Consider the following 25,973-nt stretch of genomic DNA (forward strand, 5'->3'; position numbering starts at 1 on the left):
CCCACGCACCGTGGATTCTCACTCCCGCCATGCCTGCAACACTGCAACCCTCGAGACCTGTCGAGATCCCCACCCCCACTCGACGGAGTCCTAGAGAACACAAGCCTGCCCGAACATCCAGGGCCAGCAGCAATTCTTCCAGAAGGTCACGGGATTCCGAGAAGAAACATCGTCCCGATGCCTTGCCTCCAGCCGTCGCAGCCCTCTTGGCCGTGACTGCCATTCCTCCTCCCAAGTCTCAACTGAGACGCAAGAAGAGTCCTGTGCGGGACATGTCCATCGACGAGCTCATCCAGGAATGGAGAAAGGACACATCGACCAAGTCCAGCTACAGCTGCGCCTCTCTGGATATGCTCCTCGGATCAGCCGACGAAGACGACTACGAGCACATGTATTCCTCCAGATCGACTTCGTGTGACTCGATTCCTTCCTTGGACGCCGATGAGGCTTCATCAGTATTGTCTCTCAGCAATCCCGCCACGCCAGATTCCATCCGAAGCCGCAAGTCCAGCATGGGCAGCTACCGCAAGGAGAAGACTTTCTGCACTCCCGAGATCGAAGACTGCAGCGTTGACCATCCGCTCGGCTTTTCCACCATCGAGTTCGACGAGGATCTCATTCTTATCAACTCACCCTGCCCCAAGGAACGCAAGCAACGCAAATCTGGTGGGTTTCGCTCGAACTTGAGCTCTTCGCTTCAGGCCATCAAGTCTCGTGTAACCTCGTCATTCTCATCGTTGAACTTGAACCTTGACGAGGATTCCTTCTCGGATGCATCGCTTTGGCAACATCCTTACCTTTTCCCAAGGCTGAGCTCTGAACTCAGACCCACCCCCTTTGCATCGACCCCTTCAAAATCCCATCGCCAATACTTGAATCCTCGTTCGGCCCCTGTCCCCTTTGAGGAGCAACAGCATCATTGGCAAAAGGCTCTTTCCTCGGATTCTTCTGACAGCGAGTGTCCCGAAACTCCAATGATCCAGATGCAAACCTACAACAAGCGAGCCGCATCTTCACCACGCCGCTCGCGTCGTGGTTCGAGCACCGGCGCACCAGACCCTCGATCGGAAGCCGGCCGCGCCATGTCCGGGCACGTCCCTATGCCAACTCGGCAGCGCGAGCCTCGCGAAAACAGCGACTTCCTTCGTGTCATCGTACTCGAGATGAACATGCGCCGTGGAGGCAAATTCGAAGAGGGCGCAAGCGGACGTGCTAGGATCTGGTTGCCACCTCGCAAGCAACCAGCCGCACGCAACAGCGTGTTCGACGACGACGATGAAGACGAGATTACTTCCGTCGGCGGGCCCAGAGTCGCCGCTAGAAAGATTCCTCGTCGCTGGGTGCCAGTTTCGATCGAGTAATTGTTACTCGATAGAATCCACTTCTAGACCCTGGATCATCCCGGCTCCCGTCTCTCGCCTGTTCGTTGAGTTCGAGTCCACTCCCGACCTAAAGAACGCGACATCTCCGTAGAACGGTTGTTCATCTCGAGTCTAAAAAGAGAAGGTCGTGGACATTTTCTCATTAGAGGTCCCGCTCCTGGACATGCACGTGTCGCAACGTGGGGTCATCTTGCGCCATACTCACACCATCTTTCTCACACGACGGTCATCTATTTTTTCTTTTCTTGTCTATTTTCCCGGAGTTATCTTGGATGGCTTTCGCTATCCTCGGTCTGTTGTCTATTCGGCAAGCGGCACTGGTAAGGTGTAGCGAGAACGGGTTTCTCGGCGGTTTGGAATTTTTTTTCCTGAGGTTGGAAGAAGGAACAGTCGGCCCTTGGCTGCGCCATTTTCTGTTTCTTCAATCTTCTTCTCATCTTTCCATGCACGGTGGCATGGTTATGCACAATCTTGGCGCGGATTCTGAAGCCTGGTGGTTTCTCTTTTATTTATGACATCTCACGACAAGAACAATACACGGCTTAATGAACGACTATATAACAATATACTTATACCACACTATTATACATATCATCTTCACAACACAGTCATGGGCTTTCAATCAAAGTCACGCGACACTCTAGAGCCGTCAAAAGGCTTCATTTCACGCTTACCTTGCTGTTTACACTCTCCGAGTCTCCTCCACAAGCACAGACAAAAGTCACAAAAGCACGTCGCACCACATGCGCGCTCGTGCTTTGGACGCTGACAATCTTCCCCTTCTTTCATTTTGAGAACACGCGGAGTCCAGAACGCACAAGAGCCAAACGGTGAGCATGGAGATTATTGGAGATTTGAGCAAGTTTTAATTGCGCGTTCAATCTGTTGGTCATCTGTCGGCCAAGGCTTCCAATGACTTTGTCCGAGTCTACCGCTGACTCTCTCCTTGTTTTGTCCGAGTCGCCGAGTCAGCGTTTGCATATACAGCTGACTTGATGCCTTGACATATTGGGCAACATCTAGCCACCGACTTCGCTGCTGGGAAATGTCACTACTGCTGCAATCAGCAAAGCCCCCGGACGTGGCCCCGAGTCGTAAAAACCGTATATCGGATATAAAGCCGACAGAGGTGCGACTTTGCGACTGTCGGTCAAAGTCACAAGTTGATCTTTCTCCTCAACAAGCTGTTGGAACCCCGTCTCTTATCTTTACTTTTCTTCCAACGTGGTCGACATCTGGCCTTTGCTGATCAGGTCCTTTAACCAAAGTTTCTCTGCATGGACTGTCGTCCGGTCTGCGGAGTGTCGGCCGTAAGATGAAGATGAATCACGACTCGACATCAGACTCGTGACAAGTCGCTGATCCTCTAGGGCTTGATGCATCGAAACGTGAACGTGTTTGACGGGCGAAAAAAGTTTGTTATACTGAATCAGGTCAATGCAGCCGGTGAGGTTGTTTGTCAAGGGTATATGTCAGGGCGAGCAGTGGCCGGCAACATGACTTGAGCCTATCGGTCAGAGTATCGAGTAAGAGCGTGTCTCTGACTTGAGAGGTGATGGTATGAAGTCTGTTTAGGCTTTTGATATTGTGCCCCCACTCTAGAGAGGGGTGGGGGTATTGCAGAAAAAGGGTCTGCTACAGGACGTGTGTCAGACGAATATGAGAGAGCGTGATCTATGGAACTCATACTCAAATGGCAACTTGTCCGGAAAAGACTTCTGATGTCCTCTCGACGCCTCTCATGCTGGAAGTGTTACGCTCTCGATGGACATGTCAAAAAAACGGAAGGGCTGGAAGGTTGCTCAGATTCAGTCTGCTGGCAGCGCCAGTTCACAGCTGATGTCGACTCTCTCTCGATGTCATGTGCGCTTTAATTCTTGTATCGCTCTGCTCACGATATCTATTCGACTACCTGGTTGAGACATGAATAAGCGAAGCACAATGTCTTCAAGTGGATGGGCAGCTCGCAGAAGAAAGGGCCTTGTCCTTTCTGGCCGCCACGTGGTTCGTTAACACTCCTGTTGGGAATAGTCACCAAGCCACGACAGCAAAAGAGCGAGTCTCACCTAGGGACTGGTATAATCGTATTCTGACTCATAATCCGGTCTGCGATGTAAAACTACAGTCACAGAGAGAATATGAGATGAGGACAAACATATAACGCGCGTGAAGCAGATGATTCCCCTCTTTCTCTTCATCAACCTTTTCATCTCCCTTCTGCAAATTCCACAATCATCCTCCACTCAAATCGAACACATCAAGCAAGGATGAAATTCTCTACCACCTTTGTCACCTGCCTGGCGTTGGCCAGTGGTGTGAAAGCCGCTCCTGTTGCTACTCAACGCAATGGCTCCCACGGTGCACGCGTGTCTGCTCTTGCTATGAGCGAATTAGGTGATGCTGTTAATGATAGACCGAGTTGGGGATCTTCAAACTGGTCTGGCGGTGTTCTCCAGGGTTCCGACTTCAGGACAGTCACCGGAACTTTCACAATTCCGAATATAACCATGTTGTATCCTGGAGAGCCCACAAACGGAACACATTCGGTCGCCGTTTGGGTAGGCATAGATGGCATACATGACTGCGATGCTCTCTTACAAACCGGTGTGGATCTTACCATGGAGAAAGGTATTCCCAAGTTCAAGGCTTGGTTCGAATGGATCCCCGGACCATCAACCGATTTCGACCATGAGCTAGAGTTCTCTGTTGGTGACAGCGTGACCATGACCGTTACTGCCACGTCCAAAACCGGCGGAATAGCCATGGTCGAAAACAACAGCAAGGGTACGTCAGTCAACCATACATTTGCCAACGAGACTGCAGAGCTCTGCCTGGCCAACGCAGATTGGATCGTCGAAAGATGGACCCTGACTTCCACACACCAAGACGACTCGGGCCGGTCATACCGTCACTCAACCCAGGTGTCGCCAGTCGATTTCGATACATTGACGTTCACGAATGCTTCGGCCACCACTGCCAACGGAAGTTCTCTTGATGCTTGCAATGCTAGAACAGAATCTGTTGATCTTTACGAGGATGTCGTCAAGGACAATCGATCATCCTCCCGCTTACAGATGGTTACTACCTTTGATAATTCCTCCATCACCGTCTCGTACGTGAGAGGAGATCATGTCAAATGATCGAGTGACCGGGATGATTGATGTTGGATCTTCCGCATGGTCACGCTACTGGCTGCAGCGACGCATGAAATTTTCGAATCAAGTTCGTCTGCGAGGTGAGTACACCATCAAGCCTTCTCCTTCGAAAGACTTTCCCATTCCCGGAATGATCTTGCATCTCTTCACGACGAAGGTGAAATCATGTTGCACACAGCAAATATCCGCCGGGCCACAATAAGCAGGAAACAGCTTTATGACAACCTAGTGGCCTAAAAATTACCTATCATGTGTCTAAACAAAAGAAACGGTGTCATGAAAAGAAGGAAGGGACAGGTTGAAGGAGCTACTACAGCAGAAGGGTAGTCAGAAAGTATTGCTTTAGTACAATGAAATGCCTCACAAAATCATATGCCCTACTCAATTTCTCCTGCACTTGTGAAATGTTACACTAGTCAATATACTGGTGCGAGCTATCTCGATGGCGCAGATATCTTGGTAGGATGAAGAATGCTTTCAAGTGCTCAACGGACACAAGGCGGGTACCGGCTGCTTGATTGTGGAGAGCTTGCCTTGGTTTGAGAATGCAAACCACCGCATCATCATGGCTATCTTGATACGTCGTTATGAAGACTATGTATACAACAACTCATCCCAGTCTCGAGAGCCTGTATTTTGAAAAGCTTTCTAAGCTGTTTTGTAGAATTGGTCAAGCTCTTCGAACCAGTCTTGTCGGACTTGTCAAAAGCTGGGCACGGAAGCCTGCGGCAACGTCACACGATGGCGTGCATTTGCGTCCTAGCCACTTTGGAATTCTGACGGACAGGCGGCAACTTGCAGACCATCATCCGCCTACAAACAATCATACCAAAGCAAAACCAAGATTCGACCAAAGCTTGAAGTCTGTCGTCGCAAGCTTGCAGCATGTGTATCGCTCTTCTGACAACCGCGCATCCCGAATACCCGTTCATTCTGCTGAACAACCGCGATGTAAATGAGCCCTGATCACACTTGGCCACATGTGGCCGACTAACACCACGACCACAATAGGAGTTTTTGACTCGACCAACTGCGAAAGCCGCCTTCTGGCCTTCTCCTAATGAGCATGTTCTTGGAGGTCGCGATCTGCAGCGTCCAGAGCAGGGTACTTGGCTCGGTCTCACCAAACAAGGTCGTCTAGCCTGCTTGACCAATTTTCGCGAATCCGGCGCTCAGATATACGGCACAAAATCGCGAGGAGGACTGCCAAAGGCCTTTCTCACATTAACACCAGACAGCGCAAAGTCCTCCAAAGAGTTTGCTCGCCATATGGTCGAAGATGTTGGCGTGAGCGATGTAGGCGGCTTCAGTCTTGTCTTCGGTAAGCTCACCAAGAAAGACGTCTGCGCGGGAGAAGGAAAGGGACTGGCCATCATCTCAAATCGTACCGAGAATGCTTCAGCTACGACTTGGATTTGTAGTAAGCCTGGTGAGATCCAGGGCCTCAGCAACTCACATTTCGGTGACCGAACATGGCCCAAAGTCGTTGAAGGTGAGAAACGACTTCAGAATACCATCGAGGAACATGTCGCAGCAGGATCGAATAAGCAGGATCTGCTCAATGCCCTATTTGAGATTCTGAGTCTGGATACTTTGCCTCGTCGCAAGCACGGCCAGGACTGGGAGACCTACGTCTACCAATTGCGCAACAGCATCTTCATTCCTCGCATTGGTGGAAAGGAAGTGAGCAACTCATCTGCCGACGAGATTGCAGCTGCGGATGAGAGTCTCACAGCGAAGGCTGATAGTGGAGTATACGGCACTCAGAAGCAAACAGTGATCTTGGTTGACAAGGATGGCATGGCCACCTTTGTTGAGAGGACACTTTACGACGAGCATGGTCACGCAACAGACAACGATGCACAGCAGTATGAGTTCGAGATTGAAGGCTGGAGTGATTGAAGGGAAAACTTTTCTCTAACCAGTTTTTGGCAAGGGCACCGGCAACACTGGGTCGACCATCTATGGGTAAAAGAAAGGGACAGCTATAGGAGCACGTAATGAGGCGTGCTCGCCTCTTGCCCATCAGTCGTGACAGAAGAACAACGCCTTAAACACGACCAAGTGCGCTCCATGTTTCCACCTCCGCATGTCCAGGGTCCATATTTTCCTTGTCCTGCTCTTCACCCACAGAGATGCCCAGGCCGACCAGATTCGGCTTTGCACCAAGTCCTGACAGCTTCTTTGGGCTTAAGCTGCACGATCTCTTGATTGCTGATAGCCTGTTCTCCGTACTCTTCTGCACGGAAGGGAAAAGAGGTGCACTTGGCAGCGGGTCCAGCATGCCTCGATGTTGACGCTCAGGCTTCTTTTCCTGTGGCCTTGGAATATCAGTGAACACTTTGAGACCTGACCGTCGCTGCTTGTCGGCCTTGCGAGGCTTGGGTGCTGATCCTTCGCTCTTCGAGGCTGGGATGTAGCACTCACGGGCCTTTCCAACCTTGCGTAGACTCAGCAAATATGCTTCACCGACACAAGGCTCTTCCTCAGCATCTGGCTCATCAAGTTCGTTGCTGTATACGCTACGATCGTTGCTCATGATAGCTTGAGTGGAAGAGGAGTCGCTCTCGCTATGTTGATATGCCGCGATGGTGTTCAAGCTAGAGTTCGATGGTGCATCAAGGTATGCTTGCAACTCACGAGTACCTGCAGTGAGCAGATGCTGGTTGAACATCTGAGTTGAGCGACCAGAAACAGTGACATTGTCAATGGCTTGTGGAGCAGCTCTTGTGACGGTTGTCTTTGGCGAGACACCTGATGCTGGGCTTGGGTGTACGAGTGTGCTGAGAGCATCGGTGCTGACGGCAGTGCTTGCAAACAGGCGTGCAGGATTGCGTTCTGGTATCGGTGGTGGCGGTGTGCTCGGAATGAGCGGCGACAATGCCTGTCTAGGGTACGGTGAATCAGGTCGTGAGAATGGAATGCCAGACAAGTGTCTTGAAGCGACACGAACAGGTGGTGCATTCGGGCGATTGATGATACGGCCCTCGTCCCGAGGAACAAGGCGTGTGCTAGGCCTTCCACGGTCATCGCGCACAGCAGATGAACCCTCTCGAAACTCACAGATGGCGTTCCTTCTACTGATGTCGTACATTGGCAGTCTGTCATCATTCGCACGCGGTCTTGTCTCCGTCAGCTCAATCTCCTGTCTCACTTGAGCTCTGACGGCAGAGCTTTTGGTAGCTCTTGTTCTACGACACAACACGCCCAGTATCAAGCCAAAGGAGACGATGAAAGCAGCAACAGAGAGAGCGAAGAAGACGATCAAAGCCGATCTTCCAGCAATCGCATGAGGAGTGCCCATCATCACGCTACGGACGAACAAGATGGCCGACACGAGCAGTATCGAGCCAGAAGCCAGAGAGGCGATGCTGAGTGTTGGTAGCGAAGCATCGAGCTGGCGTGCGCAGCGTCGTTGTATCTGCAGCAGTCGAGGTGGCTTGTCGTCTGGCTTGGGAGCCTGGACTGGTACGATTGTAGGCGGCAGAGGTGTGGGTGCCCTGTAACCGAGTTGGGACAGCTCCTGCCGTGGCAATCGAATCTGAGGCAATGTACTTCGAGGTTGATCAGGTGGAGGTGTAACTGGATAGGGTGGGTTTGGGATGCCGTCGACATCTGGAGTTCGAGACAGTTCTCTGACAGCCCTGTCTCCGTCGAAAGCACGATGCACGCGCGGCTCGGGGTAGGTGCCACGTCTAGAGATACTTCTTCTGGTTGGCGGAGGTTGGTTTTCTGGTAACGGGCTCGATCTTGAGTGTGGGCGTGCTTGTCGATGCTGCTGAGGATAGTTCGTTCTCAATATGTCGGGTGCACTCTCCCATGCTGGTGGAAGTCTGACCCGTGCCATGGTTGCTGCCTTGATAAAACCACGAATCTGCCTTCTCGACTGAGCACAAGAAGCCGTATATGAAGAAGAAGAATCCGCGTCTACCTGCGTTGCTTACGCGAGATGTCTTGAGAATCTGCAACACGGCGAGTTGTCGAGACCTGTCTGTCGCCACACTTCCACTTCCAGAAGAGCAAACGTTTCATCTGCCTCGTTGCATATTCCATTGTCTCGTGAGACTTCGCCATCTATGGACTGTCAAAGTCTCACTCGGAAGAGACGTATATTCTTTGTCTTTAGCTTACCGAAACTTTGAGACGTTTCTCGGTGCTCCGCCAGACATTGAGACATACTTCCGCTCTCCAAGGTCAAGTGTTGCTATCCATGGGCTTCCAAGTTGCCTAGCATTCTCGAACGATGTGGTGCCCTGAGTCAGATGAGCATCAGAATGCGCCGCTGAGGAGAGAGACTGATGCCGCTCATCGAGATCGTTGACACTGTGAGCTCTCTTTGGACCAGCGATGGGCGTAGAAAGGATCATTCAACACGCTTTCAATCAACACGGAGCTATGGATTGGCGACGGCACAGCTCTTGAGACTTTGTCGTAGTTTCCAGTCCGCTTCCATCAGGGGGTCGAGAGGCAAAAGAGAAAGAAAGCAATTCGCACGTACGAGGAGCAAAAAACCAAGCCAATTGGCTTGGGAAAACATCTCTTACACCAAATCGTCAACGCGACCAACCAAGGCTGTGAGTCGAACTCACAACCTCTGGATTCTATTTATGCTCAGACTTGGGGAGGTTTTTCGAATTGGGCCATAGCACCGAATTCTGGAGTGGACTCTGGCTAGTTGGAATAAGACACCATGGAATGAATTATTTCACTTGTGGGAAGTGAGAGCTTGAAATCGGGCTTGGAGACCTGCACTTCTTCACTCAGGGGTCAGCTAGACTGGTCGAGAGCTATCGAGCTTTTGAGCATCTCTCTGTCGATAGCCTCATCTTGACTAGCTTCGTGACTTGTTCCAGTTTCGACTTCTCAGTGCCGAGAGCCTTGCTTGAACTCCGAGCAGGGCAACCAAGAACGGTGAATTCGTGCCCGGTATCTGTCGAAACAACAACAAATTCGCGCTCACGCGTAAAAGCTCTTCTCTCTTCCTTCTCCTGCACGCGTCCGCCTCTCCCTTCTCACTTTTCATAATCTAAATCATCACAACAAACTTCTCGCCACCCTTCGCCATCATCAGGCGCAAAGCACCACCATGCCTTCACTCAAACAAATCACCTGCTCCATCGAGTTAGGCAGCACACACACAAAAATCACAGAGTATGGTGATGACTACGGCGACGGTCATGTTACCAGTTATGTCGCCGTCCCGGCCGAAGAGGTCAACTTCAGCATCCATCTCACTTCCAGCGGCTACATTGCGCCTGGTTTGGCTATGTTTGTCTACATGGATGGCCACTACCAATGCAACCGTAACAGAAGAGGTCTCGTTGTGCCTGGAGAAAAGGTCAAGCCTGAGCAGTTTGAAGTCGACTTACGCGTGAGACAGAAGGAGTCGAAGCAACCGGATGGCAGTTTCTTGGGAAGAGATTGGTCGTTCCATGGACTTAATCTTGGTGAGCCTTGTTTCCAATACGCGCCAATAGATAAGGCTAACATTCTGTAGTGTCTGCCGATACTGTAGAGGAGACTAGCGACGCTTTCCTCGAGAACCTGGGCACTATCGAGGTCATCGTCTTACGTTGCAAGGATGCTCCTCAGCCTCCTGTCAACGTACCCACTCCCAGAGCTTCTACTGTCGAGGACTCCATCAGATCTAGTAGAGAAAACACTTCCAAGCCTACCAGCAGACCTGCGAGTAAGCGACCATCGACACACTGTACTCGCGTCGAACGGAAGGAGCCATCCGTAAAAGCTAAGGCGCCTTCCAAGGAACCTTCTACCAAGGAGAAGGTCCCCTCCAAAGTTCCTTCCAAAGTTGAGTCCAAGGCTGCCCCCAAACCTCCCACAGCAAAGACCGAAAGCGAAATGGGCGGCTTCTTCGGCCTCTTCGACGGAGCCTCAGACGATCCTAGCATCCAACCCAAGCCATACTGGTCAGACTGGAACAAACGCCCTGTTAATAATGGTCCTCATCCCTCCCGCCGCGATCTCATGTACATCGCCCCCGAAGATCCTCTTCCCTCTGTTCCAAAGGCTGTTGCTCGCAGCAAGCATGTCGAACATCAAGTCAAGACAGGCAAAGGCGCACAATATCTGCATCTCTGCGCCCGCCCCGAGTACTTGGACAGTATGCAGAAGCCTTATGCTGTGTTTACGTTCAAGTATCGCAGTAAGAGAGTCATTGAGAAGAAGTTCAAGATTGCCATCAAGGAGGAAGGAGAGCACTTGAAGGCCAAATTGGCCGATATGTCCAAGGATGAACTTGCAGAGGAGTTGTACAGGTTGCGAGTGAGTATACCATGCCCATCCCAAGTGACAAACACTAATAGAAACAGATGGCCAGCAAGGAAAGCAGCAGCAGCAAGAAGACCTCTACCCCCGACAAGGTCCCCACCACCGCAAAGCCTACCTCCCACAAGGCCGCATCAGCCCAGCCAGAAGCAACCTCAAAGGATCTTCCTCCTACACAAGGCAAGACCTGGGAAATGTCCGCCGACAAGACACCCATAAAGCCGACATCGAAGGCACCCTCAAAGGTCGCCTCGAAGGCTCCGACTGCTCCCGCCATGTCCTGGGACGCCACTCCTCAAGCTGACTGGGGCACTGCTCCTGCACCTCAACAGTCCTGGGACACTACCACTCCTCAAGCTGACTGGGGCAGTGCTCCCACACCCCAACAGTCCTGGGACACTACCACTCCTGCCCCTGCAAAGTCAGTCTCTAAACACCCCTCCAAGACACCTTCCAAGACACCCTCCAAGACGCCATCGCAAAAGACAAAGGAAGCTCCAGGCAGTTTCCCAGCATCCTCGCACTCGCAATCCCAAGCAGCCGCAGGAGCATCAAGCCACCACGCCAGTCACAAGAGCAAGCCTGCCACAAAGGCACCCACCATCAAGTCCAACAGAGAAGCCGACAATGCAGCTGCAGCAGGAAACGATTGGGACCAAGCACCAGCCGCCGCTGCTGGAGACTGGGGACAGACGAACGCAGACCCTTCAGCTTGGGATACCGCTCCTGCCGGCAAAGCCGGTGATGCCGCATGGGGAGGTACTCCTGCAGATGCAAAGGCAGACAAGGCTGCTTCGTTCACATGGTAATGATTTTCTTTCTCACTCTCACCTTGAATCAACGAGCCATGCAAGACTTGAGAAGAAAGAATTTTGCTGACGAGACATTCACGTGGATAAAGGGGAAATGCACGTATCGTTATCTCTATCATCGGTGTCATCGCTGCTGTTGCTTTTGCAGTGGTTGCTTATTATTGGATCAAGGGCTATGTGCTCAAAGGTATCGGCTTGTATTTCTTGCTCAGAGCATGGATCGTTGCTCCTTTCGCCTGGTCTTACTCTGCTATGCTCAAGATTGCAAACCTGAACTGGTTATTCGCTCCTCTTGCTTGGATCAAGGAGATGTTGCTGAAGCTTGTGGAGAAGATTGCTGGGGTTCAGATGAGCAAGCCACGCTTTCTGGAGGGCGAGTTCTGGAAGATGGAGGTGCAGAGACCGGACTGGATGGCTTGGCCTGAGTGGCCGGACTGGTTCAAGTGGCTCAAGTGGCCTGAGTGGTCAGGATGGGAGTTTCGCGTCCCTGAGATCCCCGAGATCGTCAAGGATGGCTTCTCCGTTCTCATTGGCTGGCTTCGATTCATGTGGTCGTTGATGCGCCCCGACGGTGTTCAGACCGTGGAGGATGTTGTCGAGGATATCTGAAAGGTCCTCGGTAATGAAGGTTCCTCGTCCGACTCCAAGTAGATCGCTCTATAGTTGAGCCACAGCCAGCGAGTAATGGTCATGTCGTAAAGTCGTAATATGCATCTTTCGTTCCTTCTCTTTGCCCTCTCATTTGTTATGCACCAAGAAGTTCCTGAACGAGTCCCAGTGATCGGCGTTGTCGTACCTGTCATGTGTCAGCAATGATCCCTTCTCCCTTTTCAACATCGTCAACATACAGATAAGTCATCGAACTTCTCAAGCTCGGCTGCAGCATCTCAGGATAGAACCTGAACATCCACATGACACAGCCCCAACTCAAGCTCGCAAACACAGGCCAAGCATGCGCCCTCACAGCCTCTCTGTTCTTATCACTCATCGAGAGCAAGCCCATGCCACCTCGTCCTCCATACTTTCCTCCTAGCAATGTATTATCCCCTCTTGGCTGGAAAGCCAAACTCGCAGCCGCAAGCACCACCCTCGCGGCAACATAAATAACAATCTGCTGATTAACCGAACTCTTCCTCCTACCAAAAACCCAATACCCACCCGCCAACCCAGCCACAAACGAATCACCCTTCCACTCTTTCTGCTGCGGTCTAACCATCTTCTGCAACAGCATGATGGCTTTATACAAAAAGGCAAAAGTGGCGAGATTGGTGGCGTGTTGGCGAGTGGCTTTTAGGACGGAGGCGAGTTTGGCGGGAAAGGGACCGCTGCGGAAAAGCAGGATCATTACGAGGGCGTGGGGGAAGCGGATTTTTGTGCCGTAGACTAGGCCGTTGCGGAGGGCTTTTAGGAGGGAGAGGGGGGGTTGGTAGTCGGGGTTTAGGAGGATGCGGGTGCATGTTTGCTGTGAGAGGTGTTAGTGGGTTGTTGTAGAGAGCAGGTGGAGGGAAAGAGAAGATACTTGGAGCGCTGAGATATCCATGGTTGCGGTATAGAGTGTGGTGTCGTGTGAGGTGAGAGAAGTGGTCCGTCGTTCGGAGAGCAAGACTGTTTCGGCTGAGAAGGTTGACGGTGAGGAATCAAGAAGTGGAGGTAGTCAGTGAAAGTTGTTTGGACAGATCTAGCCAAGTCATTGTTTCTGACAGCTCCATGTGCCCTTTGACATCTGATGGAGCAACCGAGGGACGCTCTTGCCGGCTCTGGAAACATTCCAACAACCTCGGTACATGACTACCCCGGACTCTTGGCTGTGTGACGTAGCCTGTTTGAGGCTTCTCGCATGTGATTGTCAAAAGTTTAACCGTCTTGACTTCTTCTCTTCACGAACATGCGATGGTTAAAGAGAGGGGAGATTGTTATTGCTACTTGAATGTCTTTCTGTCTGATGACCTCCGTTTTTGAAGTCTTGGCTTTGGAGGCAACTCTTTTGCTGTCAGTTTCGCAGCTATCTCCATCATTAATCGCTATGTCAACTTTCTGACGCGCTTGTGCTCTGAGTTGCATTTCCAAAGCCATCCTTGTGGTGTTTCTCGGCAAGCCTACTTCCTTTCTCCATAGGCAAGACCAGATGCTTGGTCGTCCCTTCTGTGGAGGGCAAAAGAAGAAGAAAAATTCTACACCAGCCCTGCCTTCGGTCATTCCTCATTATCGGTCTCCTCTTCTGCGCCAAAAGTATTCGGCATCTCATCATCAGTCTCGTCATCCAGTCTGCCTTTGTGGTATTCCAGAAATTCTTCCTTCGTGATCTTCGCATTGGTTCTGTCCTGGATATCCTCGATGCGAGCGGCTCTGGCTTGATCCTCTTCAAAAGTTGTATCGCCTCTCTTCTTTTCGAGCTGGATTTGGGCTCTTGCCTTGTTGAAACAAGGTCTGATTCTCTTGTCGATCCAGGTGCACAAAGCTTGCATAAACTCTGGTCCCAGAGGCTCTCCATCGCTGCGCATGACAACGATGTTTCCCCAGCGTTGGTTTCGATAGTAGCCCCATCTCAGACTTCCATTGACCAATTCTCTCTTGCTGCAGGTGATGTCAAGCAGACTGGCCATTGGATTGCGATCGTCAAGCCCGTTTTCGGTAGTCGTTTGCCAACCAACGAGATCAAGTCCGAGGAGGCGTGTGACATGGAAGTTTGCAACCGAGCTCCTGGACTGAGCTTTCGAGCTTCTGATCACTACCGATTCAAATGGCAAAGTGTTCTGCAGTTTGATATGGCCAATGCAGTTGATGCGGACAGCGCGAATGTTTTGTCTCGAGGCAACATTACGCACGAGAAATGATTTGATGAGCGTCAGGCTTGCTGTGCTCATATCGATGCATTGAGAGGGTGGATCCTGGGTGATGTTCTGCGTGTGGTTGTAATTCGAGATCCCGAACGCGATCGCGTCCCCTTTGATGTGGGTGACTTTGCCACCGGTAAGCTGTTCAACACACTTGTTTACTGCTGCATTCTCTGGATCACGCTTTCCGAGGGCGCTGATGACAATGTTGTGGCAAGAGCTTATATGGTAAAACAATGTACCGTCGTTGCAACTAGGATTGCAGCCGTATATGTGCTCCTCAGCGTCGGCATACAGGTCTGTTCCTTCCCAGATTGGGCACTCTCCAGGTCTGTTTCTGCCATTCTGGTCTCTCACTTCCACTGGTGCCCATCTGAATTCAGGTTGTGTGCCATCGACAGGAAAGAAGAGCACTCGTCTCATGTTAGAAGAAGGACGCTCACCAGCTTCACCAAGCTTCTTGCAGATCAAACGATGAATCTTCCAATCGTCCTTTTGGTGTGTACGAGAGCAGTAGTGGATATCATTGCATCCAGAACATGATTTTGTTGCGTGGGATTTGTAACGTATCCCAGAGTCAGAATAGGCAGAAGCCGGTGGCGGACACACAACACAATTAGTGTTCATTGTGGATGAGGTTGATGGGCGGAGATCCGAGTGTTGGGAAGGTAGTATAAGAGGAGTTATTGCTGTCAAGGGATCGTAAATGTAGCCTGGCGCTCTGGCTTTTAAGGGCGAAATGGGTATGATGGTGTGGGCAGTCGAATGTGTCGAATTTTGAGAAGCAGTAATGACGAAGAACTCTGTGTCTTAGGATGAACCTCGAGGTCTCGATGGGTGAATCACCTTAGACTTCGTGAAAGGTGGAGTTGTTGTAATGTCTCATGTAGTGGCTCCCGTATTGCTGCTGGACCGGGTCCTGGAACGGCTGCTGGAATGGTTGCTGGACTGCTGGAACGCTTCCGGATTGATGTCCGGAACGGAGGGCTATCGAAAATTGATCGTGACTGATAATCTGGAGTTTCGAACAAGTTGTTTGTTGAAGAAGAAGTCGTCGAGGTTGAAGATCACGAGAAGAAGAAGATATAGAGCAGAGGAAGTGCGTAGAAAGCAAACATGAGCGGCGAGCCAGCCGATCCGTAGTGCAGCTGTAACGACTGTGGTTTTGCTGTGGGTATGGCTGTATCTGTTGCTGGAACACGACACGAACGGCTTCTGTACCACTATTGGACCGTTATCTGGAGCGGAAGGTCCGTCTGGAATGGCTCCTGGAATGCGAATCTCCGTGTCTATGTTCGTGGTGTATTGAAAAGGAAGTAGTGGCTGGATTTGTTGCTGGAACGGCTCCCGTACCACCACTGGACTGCTGTCTGGAACGGAAGAGTGGTCTAGACTGAGTCTTGCAATACAGATCTCCGTGACTGGAATATTGATGTGTCGAAGAAGTAGGGAGGTTGCAAACCAGAAGATGAGGTAGAAGAAGAAGACATCAAGTGGAGGAAGTGCATAGAAAGTAAGCACGAACCAGTTGATCTGTAGTGCTTCTATAATAGTATTGCTGTTGATATGGTTACAGATCCGTTGTTGGAACGGCTCCCGTGTTCCCACCGGACTGCTGTCTGTACGGGAACATGTATCCATAATTGGAACTTGAGATTCATAAGAAAACTTACCTCATGAGTGGATTGTCAGAAAGGCACAAACGAAGCCAAAGTGAAGCCTTCTAAGGAAGCTGTCCAGATCGCTCTTGCCCACCTCGAATTGAGCTGCACTGCCAACGCAAAAGGAAGCGCGAGACCTAAATTTAGGACCATCAGTACGGTATAAATAACATCTCAGACAAGAAGAGGGGAGCATAGAAGAGAGTAGAGTGGTTCAGAACTTGTAAATGGAAAATGATCAATTTGGGTTATGGAATCTGCATAGTTGCTATATGCATCTGCAGTCTGTGGAGTCGCATTGGTCTCCTTCGCACTGAGTGGAGAAGGAGAAAACGGCTTCATCGAGTAAAGAACCCAAGAGAGCGAAGCCAGTTTTCAGCTTCAGTGAGTTCGCCTTGAGTCAAGAGATTCCATACGGCGGTCGTCTCAATCGGCCGTTGTGTGCCATCTGCAGAGGACATGGAAAAGTCGCTAGTCGGCGTGAGATCTGGTAGCGCCTCCATATTTATTTCGGCATGGATGAGAGAGGTGATCGTTTCTCTTGAGTGATGCGCTACTTCAATTGAGACGCTCGATCAAGCGATCATTCTTCCGTACCATCATCTTCATCCTCAGATTCCTCTTCAGCGCTGTAGTCGTCTGGCATGTCTTCGTCTGTCGAGTCTTCGTCGTCCATTCGGCCTTTGTGATATTCCAGGTACTTGTCCTTCGAGATCTTTTCGATCATTTTGTCGTGGCGTCCGGAAATTTGCGCACCAATCTGTTCGCGTTGAGGTTCATTGTGTTTGATTAGTTTCAAGTCGTTTCTGTTCAGCTTCCTCGCCAGGTTGAAAAATGGTCTTAGGCCTTTATCAATCCAGGCACATAGAGCCTGAACGGTATGAGGTTCGATATGCTTTCCATGGTCATGGACGACGATCATGTTTCCTAATTTCTTTCGACTGTAATGACCCCAGCGGACCGATTGCAGGCTGCATTCCATCTTGAGCAGGCTCGCCTTGACGTTGTGAGTGTCCAGGCCATCATCGGTTTTTGTGTCGTGGAGTGCCAATGGTAGACCGATCATCTTTGGTATCTGGCAATGAGCATCCGCCATAGTAAATTGACGCCAGTCCACGACTTTGGACTCAAACTCGGGTGCTTTGTACCGCTTCATGTGACCGACGCAATTGATCTGGACGGCTTTGACGCGATGCTCGCGGGAGCCGCCCCGGAAGAAGGCGAGGGCCAAAACTTTCAAGTCCGTTGTGTCCAGGTCGATAGCTTTGACTCTGTCGAAAGGATGGTAATAGTGCTGTTCAGTTCCGTAGGCGAGTATCGGACCTTTCCATGTGGTATTGAGGTCTTCAGTGAGTTCTTTCACACAATCGTTGGCCCACTCAAATTCGTTAGCCTCGTCATCCTTGAGTGTTTTGATCCAGATGTTGTAACATCCTTCCTTGTGGTATCTGCCTCGACATTCCTTATCGCAACGGAGAACCAAGTGGCGAGTGTTATACGAGCCGTACGGATCTTTTCCCTCCCATTCTGGCGCCTCGTGCCATCCGTAGTCTTTACGTGCTACTTTGTTTGGCACCCATTTGAACTCTGGCTCAGTGTCATCCGCCGGGAAATAAATGGCACGAATCATGTTGGGAGAAGGACGATCTCCGAGCTTAGCAAACTGCTTGCAGACAGTGCTGTGAACAGGCCAGTCCTCTTTCTGGTGGGTGCGAGAACAGTATCGAATGTTTTTGCAGCCGGAACAGGTTTTGGCTGGGCGTGGATGGTAATGAAGCACGCTGGAGTGCTGACCAGGTCCATCTGGGCGCGGGCAGACGGCACAAAGTTCCTTCAATTTGCTCATTACGCAGGCTAATCTAGAGGTCAGTGCCTTGGAGAAACTCGAAAGAAAGGCGCGCATACTCACAAGATCTTTAGCTGTCCAGGCGAAACTGAGGAAAGAAGAGAGCCAATGTTCGTTGTGATTGGATGTGAAAGGCAGATCACTGCGTCTCACTAACCGTGGTGCAAAGGGTTGCAACCAAGAGATGGAAAAGTAACGGTAGTGTGTTCAACTGGATGCCGTCGAGAGAGTTGTTGTCGTGTGGCAGAGAGTGAGATGGAAGCTGACTCGGAAATATTTAAGGACCACAGCGGCCGGGGCTGGAAGTGAAAGTTCCCTTTATTGAGGTGGGTGAAGTGAGAAGAGGAAACAAGATGCAGTAAGAGTAATTCTGATGGGCGAGGGAAAGTGAAACCTGCTGCAATGGTGAAGTGATCTCTCAGAGAAAAGGAAAATTGACGAACAAAAATTGTTAACGGGGGGTATCAAACTAGCAACACTTTTCTGACGCCTGTCCAATGCTTTGCGGCGTAGCTGCCTCTCCTGCTCACCATCCTCTCCCAAATTCTCTTCCTCACAACCTCAGTTGTTGGTGTTAAATCTATCATCACGTTAGCCCTCATGCTCCAAATCCCGATCGCTCCTGCTTGCTTGTTCATCAACTTACTTATAATCACACTTCGGACACCTGTAGAAAATCGTACTACCTTCATCCGCACCTCTCAATTGCACATCTCTGAATCTCATCTCGGGGTTCGCACACTGGGGACATGCTGTTGTGGTCATTGCCCAAGTCTCACGATCCTCTGCGCTGAGGACTTGAATCTCAGAGCGTGCGTCGCGGAGACGAGAGGGGAATGCTGTGGGTGCTGATTCGGTGGTGATGGAAGTGGGCCATTTGTCTGGTTTGCTGGAGTTAGTGGTGCTCAAATTACGAGTGATTTGGGGTGTTTGATTTGGAGAATGTCTGTTTTTCGATTTTTCGCCAGGCTCGTTCGGGAGTTTGGACATGAGTAGATGGCATTCTCGCTCTTTCTGCTTTTTCTTTCGTGTCTGAGGTGAGGTTCAAAAAATTGGCTTACTTTGGTTTCTCTTGCCACAGACATCACAATCGATGTTTGCTTGAGAGGCAGGACATCTCTCGAGGAGACCACCGCAATCGTTACAGAAGAGAAGGGCACCGACTAAAGACATGTTGATGGAATATGTATGTTGATAAAATAAAATGGTAGCACCGTAAGTGGAGGAGGAGTTGTGGAGGAAAAAAGTTTTGGATCTGCGGCATAGCTGTGCATAATCACGTGAAACCTATCTGAGGTATCTGCATAATTCTAGAGCCTCGACCACCTCGTCTCTCACCAAATGCTCAAGCACACAATTTCTGAACAGTGATTCGGATAAGTAGACTGCTTTTGGTAATATAATTATCAATCGTGGGATATACTGGAAAAGTGTGGCCAAGCAAGCAAATAATGTGTGCGTGTGCTTCAAATGCAAAATCCGCCATGAAAGAGAGAGAGAACGCCATCCCAATGCAAACGATAGCAGCATAATAACAAGCAAATTCCTTCTACCATGCCCAACTACCCCTTCTAGCGCCTGTGCCCCAGTTACCGGCAAGACCTCCAGTGGAGCCGGTCTTGACCATATTCTTCTCTTGGCGAGCCCATTCGCGTATGTACTTTTTCAGTGCCATCCATCTTGCACAACCATCTTCTTCGAGTTCCTGGTCTGTGCCGTCACCTCTACCTTCGAAGTCCTCTCCCAATCGAATATAGCCCCGTGGCAGCTTATTGGCGATTTCATCATCGTGTCGAAGCTCGGAAATCGGAATGTGGCTGATCTTACACAGCTCCTCGTCGTAGGCTCGAGCGATGGTCGGGTATCCCAGTGAGAGGTAGTTGTATACCTGTGTGACGAAAGAATCAGGGAACTCCTGCTCCATCAGCTCGTCCAGCTCATTATCTTCGCTGAGGATGATATCGATTTGATTGAATCCTTCATTCTCGGGCGGCGTCTGGGGTAGTGTAGTCGGTGGAGGCAGGCTGAAACCAGTCTCGAAAGGATTGGGAGGCTCGACGGCGGGTGTCATCAATCCAGTCTGCATGGTAGCTGTCGGAGGAGCAAGACCGTTCTCGCCAGATTTGCGGTCGTCAACGCAGAAGCCTCCCCAAAGTCCTCCGCCGTTCTGAGAGGTCACGCTCTTCTGGCTGTAAATGGTGTGCACACTCTTTTGTGTGCTCTTTTGGTGTTCAGAGGGATCCCCTGACAACTTCTTGCCACCCCAAAGACCTTCGGGAGATACTTCAGTTTGCGACTGCTCGGTCAAGTAGCACATCTGACTACGAAGTTGGTTGGATCCTTGTGTCACATCGAAACGTGCAGGTTCAGGTGAAGCAGAGCGAGGAAACTTCAGATCACCACCAAGCATAGGCGGACGTGCTCTATCACGCATGGCTCTCGCCTCTGTATCCGGGTAGTTTGATCCAGCGAAATCGTGACCTGCGGGGTTCCACCATGGTGAGGGCTTGACAGAAGATTGCCTTCGTGTGGTACCAGCAGCCTTGCGCTCCTGCTCCATCTCTTCGAAGTGTTGGTGCATTTCCCGAACCTCGTACGTTCCGTGAGTCGAGCCTCGCCCATGTGGCGTGCGGACGCTCATCATATAATCATCGTCATCATGACCATCCCATGTCGCTGGACGATCCTCTATTTCCTCGTCCTCACTTTCGCTCTCTGCATTCAAGTAGTGAGAAACCGGCTCGTGGTAGTCCGAGTTCGGGAATGCTGCCAATGCTTGTTCCTGAAGCTTCGCCTGAGCCTTCCTCCCCTCGAGCTCGAGCAAGTAGCGAGTGAAAGTCTCGTCCACGCTTTCACGAACTCTTGTTGCATGTTTGTATGCACTATTGTGTGGCTCCATGGCTGCTCCGAGTGAAAAGTCGTTGGAAGAGGGGCTCGTCGACAAACTGGGAGGTGCGCTAGGTTCACTCTCAGAGCTCTCGATAGTCTCAAGCTCAGGCATACGGAACGAATGGCTTCGGGCAGAGTCGGATCGATCTTTCCGGCGTGCGAAAGGCATAATAAAGTGAGGTCGCTCGGTTGGTGATACCGGCCTTTCGCGATCGGCGATGGTAATCTGTTGGCCTATGTTATTGTATGCAACTCTGGAGCTTTCACCAGGCGTCATGTCGGTCCTGTGATCCGCAGACCACGATGGCTTCTCGTCCGAGTTCTTACGAGAACGAGTCGCTGTGTCGATGAGCTGAGGAGCGAACCGTCGCTTTGGCTTTTCGGCGGGGGCTTCCTGAGGTGTTGATGAGGGAGTCGACTTCTCGTTAGGAGGTGACTTGGTCTGAGGTGACTTTGTTTGGGGCGAGTTTGATAGCGGTGATCTTGACTTGGCACGATTGCTGTTGGAGGTCATCTCTATGGGTTGTGGCAGGAAACGAGACTTGGGCTTCTCTGCCGGCAGATCCGGATTTCGAGAGCTCTTCGTGCTTGTCTCGACAGGCTCTGGAGCAAATCGCCTCGTGGTCTGTAGTGTTTGTTCCCTATCTTTGCTGCTCTTCACACTCGTCTCAACGGGTTCAGGAGCGAACCTTCTAGCAGGCTGCGGTGACTGCTGCGTTTCCCTCGAGCTTTTTGAACTTGTCTCGACAGGTGTTGGAGAAAAACGCCTCGGCGGGGTTTGGTTGTTGTTGTCCTTGCTGCTTCGTGTTGTGGTCTCGGCGGGTTGAACATTGAATCTGCGAGGAGCCGCGTTCTCCTCAGTAGGTGCTGCTTGCCGACTCGACTTTGAAGAAGTCTCGACGGGGGTCGGATCGAACCGACGTCGTGGCTGATCAGAAGACATTGTGTGGTATATGGCGGAATTGTGCTTGTTCGAAGCGGTTGTAATATGGTGGAGAGGGTGCTACCTCATAACCTTGATCTAAGAAGCGTGAAGCAGGCGAGAGATGGAGTCGCTAGCTTGTCGAGTCGTTCGTAGGCAACTTGAAAGTGAAGGCTGAGTGCAAGGGAGAAAGGGGACGGATGCTCGCAGAATTGCAAAAGCAGATAACGAGTGCTACAAACTATCTTAGTTGAGTAATTCGTGTGAGACAACAGGGCAACACGGCATACTCTAGCTGGAGGATACGAGGGTTGAACCTGTCCGGAGAGTCGGCTGGCTGGATTGTCGCAGGCTTCGAGGTGGATGAGTAGGCGGGGGACCGAAGGTGGGTTATGCAGAGTAACCAAGAATATCGACGTCTTATCGTGCGTGGTCGCGGATGTCGTGGGAGTAAAGGGGAGGAACAATGTGGATCCTTGACCGCTGGATGTCGATGCAGAGCAGACAGCGAGACCTGGCGACGTGATGACAGCAGAGCAGGAGATCGGCGGATGGAGAGACGAGATCGGGGTTATCGGCGCGTTACGCTGCGACAAAAGCAACCACCAAGAGCTGTCAAGAGACGGTCCAAAAGCAACCAATTCCAGCAATAACAGCTTTGGAGATGGAAGAATCAACAACAGGAAGGGGAAGAAATCTTGTACATAGGTACCTACGACACCGCTTCTACCCAGCCCACCCCCCAATCCCATCAAACACATGGCGCATCCCCATAGACCGTCCCGTCGCCGCCCGACGACTTGCACGTTGCTTTCGTCAAAGTTGCGTCGAGGCGTTCGTTTAGGCCCGCCAAGCCAACATCGCCCACATCTCCAGATTCGCGCCCTGACCAACCTCTTGAACCAGACCTCAAATCAGCACATCTTTCAAGGTCAGCTCTGCGACAAGCATGTTCACAGCTTGATTCACTCCTCCACGAGTAACACAAGTAGCACATCCCACACCTGCATATCCTTGGAGTCCTGTCTTGTCTCGTCTTTCTCCATGCACGTACCCAGACAAGACAAGCTTGTCGGTATTGCCGCTATTGGTTTTCCTATTTCTCCACATCTCAGCACAAACTCTACTCAACGGCGCGGATGGGGGCATATGAAGAAATTCTAGCCCCTGCTGTCTTTGAAGATCACTTGCTTCTCGACATTTTTGGATGAGCACCCTGTGCATGATGTCTTGTTCAACACAAACTCTTGATAAGAAAGCTGTCCTCCATATGCTGTATCCTCCATCCCCGTGTGCTAATGCCTGCCACTGATACTGCCGGTAAAAATGCACGATAATTACCGAAAGTAGAGCTACGTCCAAGGAGAGGGCGTCAGATAGTCGCTCTCTGTGGTCGATGTGCTCTTTCTGGAAATCATTGTGCATTTTGATAGGGGGGACGATGCGCATCGCCACGGCTTGAGAGTCGAAGTGACAAAGCTTAGCATAGGGAGGTCTTTCGATTGTAATGGACGAATGTCTGCTTTTCGGCACTGTATTGACATTTCTTGTTTATTGTTAGTAATCTGCGGGTGTGGCTTTTGGAGGCGCTGTGAACCTTGCAGGTCTTCAACATGCGTGCATACTGATCTGACCTGATGTGAGAGCTGGGATATCAGGTACCTGCACGGAGACCTCCTTCCACAAACGGGCGGACATCAAGTGATCATGGCTGTTATACACTTCTTCATGCTCATTTTACATTTTTGTTTTGTGGTTACAGACTTCGAATATAGCCTGTTTATCAACTGTATCTTTTTGTTTCATGCTAAAAGGTATCAAAACAACTCGAGCGTTTCTTGTTTACCTGCTCAGGGCAATGTCGTCAATTCTCAAGATCATCTTGACGGTCTCGGCGGCCAACTCGATGGCGCTGGTGCTGACGAGAAGGGGCTGCATGACACCCTCACCACCTTCTCCAGCGTTGCCTCCAACCTCACCACCCATGACACCAACGCCTCCACGCTTGATGCTGACACCGACATTCGTCTCGCCGTTTGCGTGTCGTGATCTGAGCTCTGTGACAACCTTAATGGAGTTGAGACCGGCGTTTTCTGCCAGGGTGATAGGAACGACTTCGAGGGCTTCGGCAAAGGCCTTGAAGCAGATGTTGTCCGGGTATGAGGAGGTGAGTGCGAGTCTTGAAAGGGAGTGCGAAACAGCCATTTCCGGCGAACCACCACCGGGAAGCATGGCCTTCTTCTTTACCAGACAGCGCAAAACACACTGTGCGTCGTGCAAACTTCTCTCGGCCTCGTCGAGAATGAGGGGGTTGGCACCTCTGCAGATGATGCTGACGGTCTTGGGAGCGGTGGGACCTGTCGACTTAATGCCGGTGACCTTGGTGATGCGCGAGCCGAGCGATGAAACCTCCTCGATAAGGTCTGCGCTAGCGAGCTTGTCCTCTGTGAATGAGTCGATGTCTGCGATGGGCTTGCAACCAGTGCTCTGTGGATAAATCAGTATGCTGCATATCTCGAGCAAGGTGAAGAATGGAATGCCGTACCTTGCAGATGAACTCAACCTCGTCTCTCTCAATGTCCTTGACACACATGATACCAAGCTTGGCAAGGAAATGCAGCGACAGGTCGTTGACGGCGTCTCTGAGGATAGATTTTTGGATGAAGAGCACGTTGCACTTTGCCTTCTTGATCTTCTTGACCATGTTGAGCAGGTATGTTCTCTCCTCTTTCAAGATCTTGTCCATCTGTCTGTAGTCGTTGACAACAATCTGGTTCTCCATGTCGGGTTTCGGCGGGCTGAGCTGGAATTGGATGAGGGCAATTCTAGCCTTCTCAATTCTGGTAGGACCACCGCCGCTCTTTACAACCTGCTGGTTCAGGACCAGACCATCAACCATCTCACTGTCATCGATGACACCACCGGGCTTCTTGAGGATACGAATGTTCTTCAGGTCGACGTTGTCGGCAGTTTTGGGGTCGATGATTCTGAGGACCGAGTCGACGGCCATGGGGGCGAGCTTGGGTTCTTGTGCGACAATCTTGGAGGAGAGCGAAGTTGAAGCGGCCTTGAGGAGGGTCTGTCTGTCGGAAAGGTTGATGGGGATGGAGATTGAAGTGAGGACCTCGACGGCGTGCTTTGCGGCGCGTTGGAACGAGTCGGAGATGATGGTAGGGTGGAGACCCTTTTGGAGCAGGCGCTCAGAGGCACCGAGGAGAGATCCAGCAATAACGACGACTGAAGTAGTTCCATCACCAGCCTCAATATCTTGAGCGTTTGCGAGGTCGACGAGCATCTTTGCGGCGGGGTGCATGACGGACATGTCGCGCAACATGGTGTTGCCATCGTTGGTCTGATCCGAGCTATCAGTACGGGATCGAGGGATGTAGGAGCGGTGTTTCGAGTAGTCTTACGATAATGGTCTCGCCCTTGCCGGTTTGGATCTGTGGTCATGGTCAGCGACTTGCGCAAACAGATGTGGATATCAGATATGCATACCATCTTGTCCATTCCTCTGGGACCAAGCGACTGGTAGCTGTAAGTCAATAGAAGTCCAAGTATAGTGGTTTCGGCGCTTAGCTTACGGTACGAATGGCATCGGAGACAGCTAGACAGGGTCAGTAGGGGTATAGAGATGGGCGCAAGGATAGTACATACCTCTGGCGGCAGTAATGTTGGCAGTGCGCACAGCCTGAGGCTTCTCCTTGTCCTACTAGACATCAGCATTGATAGGAGACAGCGGAGTGTTTGGGGACAGTTCTTACCTTGAAGGCGGCGTTGCCGGCGTTGGTGGCCGGGTTTTGGTGTGACATGATCTCTGCTGTGTATTATGTGGTATGCGACGAGCAAGAGATGGCCTGGATACGAATCAAGCAGCGGGAAACAGGAGTTGTTTCTAGTGCTCTTGTCGATGATATTAATTTTCGAACCTCCAGCGTCGGCGTCGGGAAAGCTTGCCAAGGCTGTTTCTGGCTGGAGCTGCTGCTCGTCATGTTGCGGCGAGAGCTTCCATCCGCGCCATCGCTGTTCCATCTCTATTCACTCACAACAACACAATCCGCATCTGCCATCAGCCTCGTCTCGCTCCATCTCTCGACTCTCTGGACGGCCGAATATCTCATCGCTCGTCCGCCATCTGTCCTCCGGCCTTATCACGAACCCTCACTTCACTCCCGCATTCGTCATCA

General features: G+C 51.1%; 12 protein-coding genes across 12 annotated transcripts; 4 read left to right on the forward strand and 8 right to left on the reverse strand.

Moving 5' to 3' along the window:
• Nucleotides 1-50: 50 nt before the first annotated feature.
• Nucleotides 51-1,238, forward strand: M438DRAFT_241802 (uncharacterized protein; the record flags this gene model as incomplete). Its single annotated transcript, XM_029899547.1, has 1 exon — nt 51-1,238. A coding segment is annotated over one exon (1,188 nt), but the record flags the coding sequence as incomplete, so codon positions are not given.
• A 2,411-nt stretch (nt 1,239-3,649) lies between these two features.
• M438DRAFT_351759 (concanavalin A-like lectin/glucanase) lies at nt 3,650-4,522 on the forward strand (the record flags this gene model as incomplete). The annotated part of the gene is made up of 1 exon (XM_029906744.1): nt 3,650-4,522. The coding sequence occupies one exon, from the start codon at nt 3,650-3,652 to the stop codon at nt 4,520-4,522; it is 873 nt and encodes a 290-aa protein (XP_029764690.1).
• A 900-nt stretch (nt 4,523-5,422) lies between these two features.
• M438DRAFT_331411 (DUF833-domain-containing protein) lies at nt 5,423-6,439 on the forward strand (the record flags this gene model as incomplete). Its single annotated transcript, XM_029903405.1, has 2 exons — nt 5,423-5,488; nt 5,549-6,439. 2 exons carry the CDS (start codon nt 5,423-5,425, stop codon nt 6,437-6,439), a joined length of 957 nt encoding a protein of 318 aa, XP_029764691.1.
• A 13-nt stretch (nt 6,440-6,452) lies between these two features.
• M438DRAFT_361834 (uncharacterized protein) lies at nt 6,453-8,531 on the reverse strand. Its single transcript, XM_029907534.1, has one exon. It carries the CDS (start codon nt 8,382-8,384, stop codon nt 6,588-6,590), a length of 1,797 nt encoding a protein of 598 aa, XP_029764692.1. The 5' UTR covers nt 8,385-8,531; the 3' UTR covers nt 6,453-6,587.
• An 872-nt stretch (nt 8,532-9,403) lies between these two features.
• Nucleotides 9,404-11,759, forward strand: M438DRAFT_85770 (uncharacterized protein). The gene is made up of 3 exons (XM_029910361.1): nt 9,404-9,984; nt 10,035-10,819; nt 10,867-11,759. The coding sequence occupies exons 1-3, from the start codon at nt 9,624-9,626 to the stop codon at nt 11,629-11,631; spliced, it is 1,911 nt and encodes a 636-aa protein (XP_029764693.1). The 5' UTR covers nt 9,404-9,623; the 3' UTR covers nt 11,632-11,759.
• Nucleotides 11,760-12,372: 613 nt separating this feature from the next.
• M438DRAFT_371425 (peroxisomal membrane protein 4) lies at nt 12,373-13,174 on the reverse strand (the record flags this gene model as incomplete). The annotated part of the gene is made up of 3 exons (XM_029908259.1): nt 12,373-12,430; nt 12,483-13,096; nt 13,154-13,174. The coding sequence occupies 3 exons, from the start codon at nt 13,172-13,174 to the stop codon at nt 12,373-12,375; spliced, it is 693 nt and encodes a 230-aa protein (XP_029764694.1).
• A 652-nt stretch (nt 13,175-13,826) lies between these two features.
• M438DRAFT_402383 (uncharacterized protein) lies at nt 13,827-15,271 on the reverse strand (the record flags this gene model as incomplete). Its single annotated transcript, XM_029909590.1, has 1 exon — nt 13,827-15,271. The coding sequence occupies exon 1, from the start codon at nt 15,093-15,095 to the stop codon at nt 13,827-13,829; it is 1,269 nt and encodes a 422-aa protein (XP_029764695.1). The 5' UTR covers nt 15,096-15,271.
• A 1,272-nt stretch (nt 15,272-16,543) lies between these two features.
• M438DRAFT_342097 (uncharacterized protein) lies at nt 16,544-17,052 on the reverse strand (the record flags this gene model as incomplete). The annotated part of the gene is made up of 1 exon (XM_029904666.1): nt 16,544-17,052. A coding segment is annotated over one exon (340 nt), but the record flags the coding sequence as incomplete, so codon positions are not given.
• Nucleotides 17,053-18,488: 1,436 nt separating this feature from the next.
• On the reverse strand, nt 18,489-19,198 carry M438DRAFT_342098 (DNA-directed RNA polymerase I polypeptide). Its single transcript, XM_029904667.1, has 3 exons — nt 19,037-19,198; nt 18,622-18,856; nt 18,489-18,555 (listed from the first exon to the last, which is right to left on the reverse strand). Exons 1-3 carry the CDS (start codon nt 19,146-19,148, stop codon nt 18,537-18,539), a joined length of 366 nt encoding a protein of 121 aa, XP_029764697.1. The 5' UTR covers nt 19,149-19,198; the 3' UTR covers nt 18,489-18,536.
• A 326-nt stretch (nt 19,199-19,524) lies between these two features.
• On the reverse strand, nt 19,525-22,575 carry M438DRAFT_394176 (uncharacterized protein; the record flags this gene model as incomplete). The annotated part of the gene is made up of 3 exons (XM_029909152.1): nt 22,503-22,575; nt 22,077-22,442; nt 19,525-21,747 (listed from the first exon to the last, which is right to left on the reverse strand). Exons 1-3 carry the CDS (start codon nt 22,545-22,547, stop codon nt 19,525-19,527), a joined length of 2,634 nt encoding a protein of 877 aa, XP_029764698.1. The 5' UTR covers nt 22,548-22,575.
• A 57-nt stretch (nt 22,576-22,632) lies between these two features.
• On the reverse strand, nt 22,633-23,449 carry M438DRAFT_85838 (uncharacterized protein). The gene has a single exon (XM_029910362.1). The coding sequence runs from the start codon at nt 23,233-23,235 to the stop codon at nt 22,696-22,698; it is 540 nt and encodes a 179-aa protein (XP_029764699.1). The 5' UTR covers nt 23,236-23,449; the 3' UTR covers nt 22,633-22,695.
• M438DRAFT_361841 (t-complex protein 1 subunit delta) lies at nt 23,307-25,598 on the reverse strand (the record flags this gene model as incomplete). The annotated part of the gene is made up of 7 exons (XM_029907535.1): nt 23,307-24,273; nt 24,332-25,138; nt 25,200-25,229; nt 25,285-25,314; nt 25,371-25,393; nt 25,444-25,495; nt 25,551-25,598. The coding sequence occupies 7 exons, from the start codon at nt 25,596-25,598 to the stop codon at nt 23,629-23,631; spliced, it is 1,635 nt and encodes a 544-aa protein (XP_029764700.1). The 3' UTR covers nt 23,307-23,628.
• Nucleotides 25,599-25,973: the final 375 nt, after the last annotated feature.

The sequence above is a fragment of the Aureobasidium pullulans genome, assembly GCF_000721785.1.
Source record: "Aureobasidium pullulans EXF-150 unplaced genomic scaffold scaffold_2, whole genome shotgun sequence".
Taxonomy (NCBI): Eukaryota; Fungi; Ascomycota; class Dothideomycetes; order Dothideales; family Saccotheciaceae; genus Aureobasidium; species Aureobasidium pullulans.

Coding starts and splice junctions, on each gene's coding strand:
- M438DRAFT_85770 (XM_029910361.1), top strand. CDS start 9,624: ATGCCTTCACTCAAACAAATCACCTGCTCCATCGAGTTAGGCAGCACA. Junction 9,985..10,034: donor GTTCCATGGACTTAATCTTG/GTGAGCCTTGTT, acceptor AACATTCTGTAG/TGTCTGCCGATACTGTAGAG. Junction 10,820..10,866: donor AGGAGTTGTACAGGTTGCGA/GTGAGTATACCA, acceptor TAATAGAAACAG/ATGGCCAGCAAGGAAAGCAG.
- M438DRAFT_361834 (XM_029907534.1), bottom strand. CDS start 8,384: ATGGCACGGGTCAGACTTCCACCAGCATGGGAGAGTGCACCCGACATA.
- M438DRAFT_85838 (XM_029910362.1), bottom strand. CDS start 23,235: ATGCGCATCGTCCCCCCTATCAAAATGCACAATGATTTCCAGAAAGAG.
- M438DRAFT_342098 (XM_029904667.1), bottom strand. CDS start 19,148: ATGTCTTTAGTCGGTGCCCTTCTCTTCTGTAACGATTGCGGTGGTCTC. Junction 18,857..19,036: donor CTGTGGCAAGAGAAACCAAA/GTAAGCCAATTT, acceptor CCAGCAAACCAG/ACAAATGGCCCACTTCCATC.